General features: G+C 43.5%; 1 protein-coding gene across 1 annotated transcript; it reads right to left on the reverse strand.

The window, feature by feature from the left end:
• Positions 1 to 3,296: 3,296 nt before the first annotated feature.
• On the reverse strand, positions 3,297 to 9,907 carry LOC124066303. Its single transcript, XM_046402569.1, has 2 exons — positions 9,282 to 9,907; positions 3,297 to 5,082 (listed from the first exon to the last, which is right to left on the reverse strand). The coding sequence occupies exon 2, from the start codon at positions 4,338 to 4,340 to the stop codon at positions 3,297 to 3,299; it is 1,044 nt and encodes a 347-aa protein (XP_046258525.1). The 5' UTR covers positions 4,341 to 5,082; positions 9,282 to 9,907.
• Positions 9,908 to 10,798: the final 891 nt, after the last annotated feature.

Below are 10,798 nucleotides of genomic sequence, written 5' to 3' on the forward strand. Positions count from 1 at the left end.
AATGTGACTGGATTCGACAGAAAGTATGGTTTGACCTCAGTTTCTCTGTTTCTCTGAAAGTCCAGCTGATGAAAGAGAAAGTACTTTTTGGCCTGTGTTCAGTGAGTTAACTTGAGTTTCAGCATTTAGAGTGCACTTTCCTCACAGAAGTGTGCACAGTCAAAGTTTTGGCTTAGATGTAGTCGAGTGTGACTGAATTAGACAGACAACATGGCTGGACCTCTGTTTCTCTCAAATTCCAGCTGATTTCACAAGAAGCACCATAAACCAGTTTTCAGTGAGGAAACATGAGTTTCACCTTGTTGAGCAGTGGACCTTTCCTGTTGTGCTCACTGCTCTAAGATATGAGCACACTCCATAGCCTGATGTACTGGCGTCCGAGAAATGGTGGAGCTCATAATGCTTGACAGTGAAGCCTTTGGGAGTATAACACCTTGAGATCGATATGTCTGCCAAGTGTTTTAAGTCCATTAGCCAGGATTCCCACAACGGTTTGAGGTCTGAGTCATCATCCCAATCAAGCTTGCCTCGACACATTTGCTGCAGGATCTGTTTTCCTATCAAGATGTACGGGGCCACAAAGCCAAGTGGGTCATACAGTGAGGCAACTGTGGACAAGACCCCTCTTCTGGTAAGCGGATTGTCTTTCACAGCAACTTTGAATTGGAATTGATCGGAAGCCACGCACCACTGAACCCCAAGGGCTCGCTCTACTTGAGGCCCTCCAAATGCAAGATTCAGGTCTTTGGTGCCTTCTGCACGTTCCTTTTCAGGGATTGTGTCCAGTACGTCCTTGCAGTTTGAGACAAACTTGTGAAGATGGAGTTTTCCCATATTGCAGAGGTCTCTTGCTTCCTTGACTAATTGGATTGCCTGGTCTTTTGTTTCTGTGCTCGTTAAACCGTCGTCGACATAAAAGTTCCTCTGAATGAACCTGACAGTGTCATCACTGACCGAACCGCGTCCTGTGGCAGCGACGTGCTTAAGTCCAAAGTTGGCACAGCCTGGTGAGGATGCTGCGCCAAACAGATGAACTTTCATGCGGTAGATGGAAGGCTGTGCCTCCAGGTTGCCACCGTCCCACCAGAGAAATCTCAAATAGTCTTGGTCTTCTTTCTTTACATGAAACTGGTGGAACATGCGTTCAATGTCACACATAAGTGCCACCGGTCCTTTGCGGAAACGGCACAGTACTCCCACCAATGTATTGGTCAAGTCAGGACCAGTCAAAAGATGGTCGTTCAGAGAAGTCTGTTGAAACTTTGCAGCACAATCAAAAACAACACGTATCTTACCCGGCTTCTGTGGATGGTACACCCCATGGTGTGGGATGTACCAAACTGGGGTTTTGCACAGGTCTTGCTCCATGATCTTTTCTGCATCGCCACTCTCAATTGTTTCATTCATGAAAGTTGTGTAATCCTTGTAGTACTGCTGATTCCTTTTCAGTTTTCTTTCCAGATACCTCAGACGATGCATGGCACAGGACTTATTGTCAGGTAAGTTAGCTCTTTCTAGCTTGAATGGTAGTGGCATTTCATAATGCCCATCAGTCTTTAATCTGATGCCATCCGTCATCTTGGCCAGAAATCTAAGATCTTCTTGAGATATTTGCCCATCCTCTGTGGTTCTTTCAATAAAGTCAGATTCAAGAATGTTCATGATCTCTGAAGGTGACACAACTTCTTTGATTTGCGTTCTGTGGACAAAATGAACTTCGCATGCGAGATCCGACAAGGGTCGACATGAGGGTCACCATAGCCAATCGCACTCCAACCTAAATCGGTCTTTATTGCAAAGGGTTGGTGTTCTCTTCCTGACACTACCTGTCTTGGAACAAGAGCCTGTGGACAATTATATCCAATAAGCAGGCCAATATCACAACTTTGCAGGGGAGCAATTTCATCCGATAGGTGTTCAAGGTGAGGTCAAGCTTTTGCAGTTTTCGGTGTAGGGATATGATCTCGGTTTCCTGGGATGAAGTCTCTGGAGTATGTTGCTGGTAGGGGAATTGTTTTGTTTGAGTAGAACCCCCTCACTTGTAGACCCGTTAGTTTTTGACATGATATTCTAGTGTCCTTTGAAGCCATTGTTGACAGCTTTAGATGGACTGGCTCACTCTTAGCATGAAGGGCTTCAGCAGTTTCTTTAAGAATGAATGTCGTATCACTTTGTGTGTCGAGAAGTGCATATACAAGAACCTCGTGATCTGGTTCATGAGCTGTTGACACCCACACTGGTATCACTGTAGAGGTATAAGTGCCCCTGCGCTTTGCATAATTCTGTTTGACGTTGCTCTGCTTGATGCACTGTCTGCTTTATCCTGGTTGCTGTCTTCTCTCTCTACCATTACGGTGCCACCTCTTGATGAGGGCCGTGCATCACTGCTACGATTTTCATGAAGACACGTGGGGTGCCTTTTGTTACATTTTTCACAGGTCTTTCTCTTTTCACATTCCTTTGAGCGATGCCCTGGTTTCAAGCAACCAAAGCACAATCTATTTTCTTGTATAAACTTATGTCGTTCAGAAACCTCTCTTTCCATGAATTTACGACAATTGTCTAAACCGTGGTTGGCCTTTTCACAGAGGATACAGCTGGCTAGGACAGCTTTCTCATCCGAATTGGTGGCTAATGCCTTTCTCCCAGGGCTTCTGTTTCTCTGGACTCTGGTCTTCTCACCGTCACTTGGTTTTAGAGCATGTAAAGAAGTCACAGGGTTGCATGCAATCTTGGCTTCACGTGTTAGAAATGCTACAAATTGGCTGAAAGTTGGGAATGTTTGGCTTTCCTCCTCCACTTGCATTACCTTTCTATTCCATCTTGGAAGTTTGATGAGCAACTTCTGATTTTCATTGCAGTCATTGAGCACATCAAACCCTTTGATCTGTGACATGGCTGCTTCACAGCTTCGCAGAAAGTCCACAAATTCTTGTAGCTCCAGGCTATTCTTGGGATTTAGTTTAGGCCATGTAGCTAGCCGGTCTCTGAAAGCCTTGGCAATAAGGAATGGATTTCCGTATCTTTCTTCTAAGATGGTCCATGCAGAAAGGTAGGCTGCCTCTGTACCTAGCATAAAGAACTGCTTTCTTAGCAGGCCCACCAATGTACTTTCGCAAATAGTAGATCTTCTCTTCGCCTGGTATGTTCTTCCTATCAATGAGAGTTTGAAATGAGATTTTCCAGTCATTATACCGAAGAGGATCACCAAGGAATACTACTGGCTCAGGTACAGGGGGTCGATTTGCCGCTACTGATTCTGCAAGCGCTCTTATTAGAGCAGTGGTCTCGTCTTCTCACTTGACATTGCAGTTTGTGGAGTGGGTTACAGCTTGTGGAGTGTCTGAGTGATGCTGGGTTGTAGCATTCTGGGTTGTAGCTTCTTTCTTTGCTCTCACAGAACCACAGCCGTGCAGTAGCTCACTTATCTCTTCATCTGAGCATATACTCTGTGCATACACTTCCTGCCGTGCCTTGGCAGCCTTTAGTTTCTTGACTGTCTCCAATCGTTCTATCTCTCTGCGCTTGGCTTCTAACATCTGCCTTCTCTTCTCATTTTCAACTTCTCGTTCTGCTTGAAGTCTCTTATCTTCAGCTTCAAGCCTTTGCAATTCTTTAAAATGCTGCTCTTGCTCGTGAAAGACTTCTAGCGTGGCTTCATTAGCAGCAGCTTCGGCTGCTGCATCTTGTCTCTTCAGTGATGACAGGCTTGAGGATCTTGAACTAATTACTGAACCAACGTGGGAGCGATGCACAGATCTTGAGCGACTAGAGATGATGCTCTGTGTATCAGGCCTTAGCTTTAGAGACCTTGCACTTTTGAAATCTTCTTGCTCATTGCTAGCTAGACAGCCATTTGCAGCTTCAACGATTTCCTTGGTTACTTCTTCACAAGTGTCTATTCTACGACGCATGTCTTGGTGTGGTGTTTGAACACGACGTATGTCTTCATAAATCTGCTCTAACTCAGTTGAGGCTTTTCTTATCTTAGCTGCATGTTCCTGTAGCATAGCTTTCGAATTACAGGTCTTAGAAGATTGTTTGGCATCTTTAACGAGTACCTTCCACTTTTCATAGTTCGAATTGAACCTGCGTTCCAGTCTTTTTATTTGCTCTTCCTGCAGTTCTTGGCCCTTCTCTGTCAACTTACGGACTCTTCGGCCTTGCGGCCCTTCTTGTGAGCAGTTGAGACTGGATGCCGCAATTTTGATCACACATGAATGCTCTGACTCATCTAATATTACATCTTGTTCCTTGCCAGCATCTTCTTTGGTGGGTGTCTGTACGATCTGTTTTACACTTTCTCTGTCATTCTCAACTAGACTACCTGACTCAGACATTTTAATGGACCGTCTCTTTCTTAATGAATTCAAATTACCTTTAAGTTAGAGAAAAGGAAGTAAGTTATTCCCGTTTTATGTCTAACTTTCTGCTTAAATGCAACAGGACTGCAATATTTATCAAAAGTAACCTTGTTAACTTAAAGTTAGGTTGTCAAAAGATTGGAATTAAAACAAAAAAAAAAATTATCATAAATTCAGCTTACTTAGTCAGGTTTTAGTAATTATAGTTTAAACTAAATAAGAGTAAACTTTACATTAAGCTTATTCAACTATAAACATTCTCTATTTAAAAGAGCATTTGAAATAACTGTTATGTTAGTCACACACATGCATATGATCATGCATAATGGCTACAACCTGCCATTATGGTATTGAACTTGCCTAAGCCTAAATGGACCATCATCAAACCAAGAGTTATTAGCCAACAAAGAAAACATAGATTGACCTAGATATGAACACGGTCACCGAAGTCTCTGAAATGTCCGTTCAAAATGTTGAGCCTACGCTAGCAAAACAATGGCACCTGCACCGTACTGCGGACTGCAAAGTAGCTCTCGTGCGTCTCATCTCAGAAGAAGCGCTGAGGAATGCGATGCGATGGCGATGACTTGCCGCTTGCTTCTCCACACGCCTTGGGTCTTGACATCGAGTTTTCACTGTAGCTCCCACAGTAACACGAGGAAACGGAGTTTTCTTTTAAACTACAGGGCGTTCTTTATTCAGCTTCGTCCCGTGAAAACTGACAATAACAAACAACAAATAAATTTATATGAATCATATTAGACAAAACAAAGTTAATATTAACAATTTAGAAGACGACTATGTAACTCTACAATATTGAGAGACATAAGCTTACCTCGCTGGCAGCTTGTTACCAAAAGGAGCTAGGTTCGTTGCACACAAAGGTTCATCACTCTTCATAACATTTCTTCAAGAACAATATTCCACAACCGGGGTCCATTCAAACGTTAAATGACCCGCGTTACATTCTTCTCTTGCAATATTCATCAAATACATCTCACGCATAAAGCTTAAGCCTTCTTTGGTCCTGGTAGGCGAAAACTGGATTACCGCTGTTTTTCAAGATATCCCTTTCCTGTACGTCCCTGAATTATGTCCCCCAGGAAGTAGAATAGAAGATTCCACCCCAATACAACACAAAAATATACTGCGCACCATGAAAACCATGCTCACCATAAACAAATGAAATAACCATATTAATTTATATATTGGAAATATTATTCATGCCATTTAGGTAACTGATGACAGTTATAATGGCTTCTTCCACTCACTCTCCCTCTGCCTCTCCCTCTCCCGTCTTCTGTAAGGTGTGTGAAATGTTTAGCTATTCCTCTGCCTCCTTTAGTGAGAGTGAGATGTGTAGAAAGTGTAGCTTATTCATAGCCTTGGAGGCGAGGCTAACTGAGTTAGAGGCCCGGCTTCGTACTGTAGATCATAGTCCATTAGTCCCGACAGCTAGCCAGCAGCAGTTAGCCTGTGCGGACCGGCCTACTTTACCTACTTTAGCTGATGTCAGCCGCCCCCCGGCAGCCCCCGAGCAGCCGGGAAGTCAGGGAGGTTGGGTGGCGGTTCGAAAGAAGCGTAGTCCAAAACAAAGGCCTGGTTCACCACCAACCGCTTCATGTGTCTAACCGCTTTTCCCCACTCAGCGACACACCCGCTGAGAAACCGACCCTGGTTATTGGCGATTCTGTTTTGCGATATGTGAAGCCGACACCAGCGACCATAGTCAAATGCATCCCGGGGGCCAGAGCGGGCGACATAGAGGGCAATTTAAAGCTGCTGGCGAGAGATAAGAGTAAATATGGTAAGATTATAATTCACGTCGGCGCTAATGACACTCGGCTACGCCAGTCGGAGGTCACCAAAGTCAATATTGAGTCGGTGTGTAATTTGGCAAAACCATGTCGGACTCCGTAGCATTCTCTGGTCCCCTCCCGAATCTGACCAGTGATGATATGTTTAGCCGCATGTCATCGCTCCGTCGCTGGCTGTCACGGTGGTGTACAGAAAACAACGTGGCCTTTATAGATAACTGGGAGACTTTCTGGGGAAAACCTGGCCTCATTAGCAGAGACGGCATTCATCCCACTTGGGGTGGTGCGGCTCTTATTTCTACCAATATGGCCAAGTTTATTAGACAACCAACACCCTGACAACCCAGGGTCGAGGCCAGGAAGCAGAGTCGCTGTCTTACACACTTCTCTGCTGCTTCTGTAGGACTGCCGCCCTCCGTTAAAATTAGAATAAATAAAAATATAAATGCACACAGTAATACTAAGTTTAACAATCCCATAGAAATAGTGTCAGTGCCTCGTCCTCCCATAGTCCAACCAGCACAAAATTTAAGAAGTGTTAATCATAATAACCTCATAAAAATACAAACTAGCAAATATTTAGAGCCAAAAAATAGGACAGTCAGATGTGGATTATTAAATATACGATCCCTCCACTCTAAATCCCTCCTAGTCAGTGATCTAATTATTGATCATCAGTCTGATATATTCTGCCTCACTGAGACTTGGTTACGGGACGAAGAATATGTTAGTCTAAATGAATCAACTCCATCTGGTTATATTAACTATCATGTTCCTCGAGGCACAGGGCGAGGAGGAGGAGTGGCAGCAATCTACCATTCCAGTCTTCAGATTAACCCCAAACCTGCCCAAAATGCAGGGCTACTTGTGGTTCCTAGAGTCCTCAAAAGTAGATTGGGAACCAGAGCCTTTAGTTATCAAGCTCCTCTACTATGGAACCATCTTCCGGTTTCGGTCCGGGAGGCGGACACCCTCTCTATATTTAAGAGTAGACTAAAAACTTTCCTCTTTGATAAAGCTTATAGTTAGGGCTGGCCTAGGCCGGCCCCTAGTTATGCTGCTATAGGCTTAGACTGCCGGGGGCCCTCCCATGACGCACTGAGCCCTATCTTCCTCTCCCTCTCCTTCTGCACACATTCATGTCCCATTAATATTACTAACAAATAAAGAATTCTGATTCTGATTCTCAACTCCTTCCCTGGAGTCCCTGTGCTTTCTTGTCCCGCAGATTCCTAGCGATCATGACTGGACCTCCTGCTGCGGTCCAGCTGTCGTCCTGCCCAAAACCTACTGCAATTACTACTGTTTAGTCCTAATCTGATTTAAAGCTGATTAAAAGCTACTACCATTATTGTTACTACCATTGTTATCAAAATCACCATAATACCTTCTGTATACTTCATTGTCATTATCATTATCTACATTTCGATATGCATCTCTGCTTGTGTGCTCCTTCTCTCACACCCCACCCCCTCTGCCTCTCTCCCTTGCTCTCTCTGTCGCTCTCCTGCTCTCTCTCTCTCTCTCTCTCAACCCAACCGGTCAAGGCAGATGGCCGCCCATCTTGAGCCGGGGTCTGCTCCGAGGTTTCTGCCTTCTAAAAGGCAGTTTTTCCTCGCCACTGTCGCCAAGTGCTTGCTCAAGGGGGAATGTTGGGCTCTCTCTATTTTACAATTTAATTAAAGAGTTTGGTCTAGACCTGCTCTAATTGGAAAGTGTCATGAGATAACTTTTGTTGTGAATTGGCGCTATATAAATAAACTGAATTGAATTGAATTGATTTACAATCCCTCCATTTATCCAAGCTTTTATGTGACATTTGAAACACTATTACACGTGTTATACAGAGAGGGTGAGTGGCACAGTGCCCAATTGAGGACCCGATCAAGAAGCTTCTACACGGAGTCTACTACTATGTGCGCTTGACCGTTGAGGGTTATCCCAGTCTATTCACTCGTTTTAACTCACCAACATCTGCAACACCTTAACTGAAGTATCCCTATTGTGCTAATCCCTCCTTTTATCCAAGCTTTTATGTGACATTTGGTAATGGGTTGATGACATCTTCAGACACATGAACCCGCTGATCTTTGAGAATCTGACTAACCATCTCCATCACAAGGTTTTGTGAATGCAGCTTAAGAAAAAAGTTTTGTGTTTAGATTTCTGAGAAAAGGACAGGAGGATTCAAAAAATGTGTTTTAACAATTGTGAAAACCTGTAAGATGGCACAGTTTTTCCCACTGTTGTGAGAGTTTTTCCCTCTGATGATAACACAGAGGTGAATGTGTACTGAAAAATTCTGAACTGAACTCAGCAGAATTTGCATCCCATTTATAATGGGCAGAATGCCTTTGATGTTTTGATCCTCTGAAGATATCATCACATCAAAGCCAAATCATGTCAAACTGACAATTCAGTAAACCCCGCCCCCAGAACACTGACTGTCCAATAGTAGCTTGGCAACTGTAACTAAGCATAACCAAGTGAGCAAACACGCAGACATTGGTAGATTATGATTAGCCGGTGTTACATTACCATTCAGTGAGCATAGCTAACCTAATGATATCACTCCTTTTCTCTGTTGACAATTTCTCTTTATATGAGAATTTGTCTCTCACTAATTGTTTATATATTTCTGATGATGAACAAGTGATGAATGACAAACAGCAAATCCCTTTTATGTGACATTTGAAACACTATTACACGTGTTATACAGAGAGGGTGAGTGGCACAGTGCCCAAGTGAGGACCCGATCAAGAAGCTTCTACACGGAGTCTATTACTCTGTGCGCTTGACCGTTGAGGGTTATCCCAGTCTACTCACTCGTTTTAACTCACCAACATCCGCAACACCTTGACTGAAGTATCCTTTTTATGCTGTTCCAAACCCTGCGTCTACACAACCACTTGAGATCTGTGTGAGTGCATTAATTCTCCAACACCCTATATTGTCCGATACACTGACACATGCACAGTGAAAATATCAATGGAGTAGGAAACCACCTCACATCTTCATGAAAAATAACAAACTTATCCCTGTGTTCTCATGAACAATTTTATCTCTATAGATCAACATAAAAATCAAATAAAACTCTTACCTCATAAACATGTTGAAATTGCTCAGAGTGGGTGGAGCGCATTCACAACTTCTGTTCTGGCCATGCCTGTTATTCAATGTTCTTTAGTGACTCCTGCTGGTTATTTACCATAGTGCAGTGTTACTGGGTTCTCTAGTGACTCCTGTTGGTCATTTATTGTAGTATAGTGTTTGAGCACTGATTTGTATTTCCTGTGTAACAGGAAATTAGTTCAAGCAAACTACAAATGGCCTGTGTGCTCTAGTGAAGCTGATGTGTGTTCATCTGTTGCCATCCTTCATTCATAGCCCTTGAGAAGGCATCACCTGTAAGTACATGCATTGTGAAACGATGTATCTTTGATACAAGCACATTTTCTTGACCACTTTTTGTTATGATGTCGGTGAATTTAGTGAATCACGTGGGGTAGCCTTTTTTGGTTTATGTATACTAACAGATCAGTTCATTAATGCTCCATTAATTCTGTAACACTGATTTTGCTTAATACTTACCTGCTGGTCATGCTTATGTTATGTGATATGGTGTAAGTGAAGTTACAAACCAATACTGAACCAATATTGTTGTTTATGTATTTTTCAGTTTCACACTTTTCATACAAGTAAAGCATCTCAACATCACTTCATGGTCCTGAGAGTTACTGTATGGCTGTGTTTAACTTGCTGGATAACTGAAGGGGGAAAATTCAGTGAGGCCAGTAAAGTGAAAAGGTGTCCGCAACCAAGTGCTATCTTTCAGATGCTGGATCTACACTGCATTGTCATATACGGCACCCAGGCCACCACGACAGCTGCATAGATCCACGGCAAGTAGAGCACACACCTCCACTACAGCGGTGAGTTGCTACGTCACCAAGATGGAAAATGACACAGCTGAAGCTCAGTCTGTTTCCTCCAAGTCATCCACCGTGTCAAGGGCCAGCATGGCAGCAGCTAAAGCTCGGGCTAAAGCTGAAGCCGCTCAAGCCAGAGCTGCATTTGCAAAGAAAGAGATTGAAATAAGGATAGAAAAAGCCCGCCTAGAAGCCACATTGGTTGCTCTTGAGAAAGAAGGTGAAGCAGAAGCTGCCAGGGCTGAAGCAGCTGTAATGGAGGCAGCAGTAGCGAATTTGGAGCCAGCAGAAATAGAACCAAAAGAGCAGCTGTTACCAACACAAAGAACGTACCGAACAGTATGTAAGTCAGCATGCTGAGACAAGCACCCATGAACAGCTATATGAAGAAAAAGAAGAGGGCCACTTTTTACAAACACACTCTCAACCCCAAGCATCACGGGATGAGTTAGGAGAGAAATCTCCAGGGCCGGAGTATCGTGTTCTGTCCAGCTACCCAGAAGACATCACCCCTCGAATAAAGAGAGAACAGATTCCAACTCCCAAGACCCACTTGCAACATCGCCTCTCCAATAAGACCAACAACCCAAATTACTCTGATCATTATAATAACAACAAGCCCTCTACATCACACTACTTCAGTGACAATGATGCCTCATTTGATCTTGCCAAATATTTGGCGCGAAGC

The sequence above is a fragment of the Scatophagus argus genome, chromosome 10, assembly GCF_020382885.2.
Source record: "Scatophagus argus isolate fScaArg1 chromosome 10, fScaArg1.pri, whole genome shotgun sequence".
Lineage (NCBI taxonomy): Eukaryota > Metazoa > Chordata > Actinopteri > Scatophagidae > Scatophagus > Scatophagus argus.

What these genes read in the sequence shown, in the direction of transcription:
- LOC124066303 (XM_046402569.1), bottom strand. Translation starts at nt 4,340, where the DNA reads ATGTCTGAGTCAGGTAGTCTAGTTGAGAATGACAGAGAAAGTGTAAAA.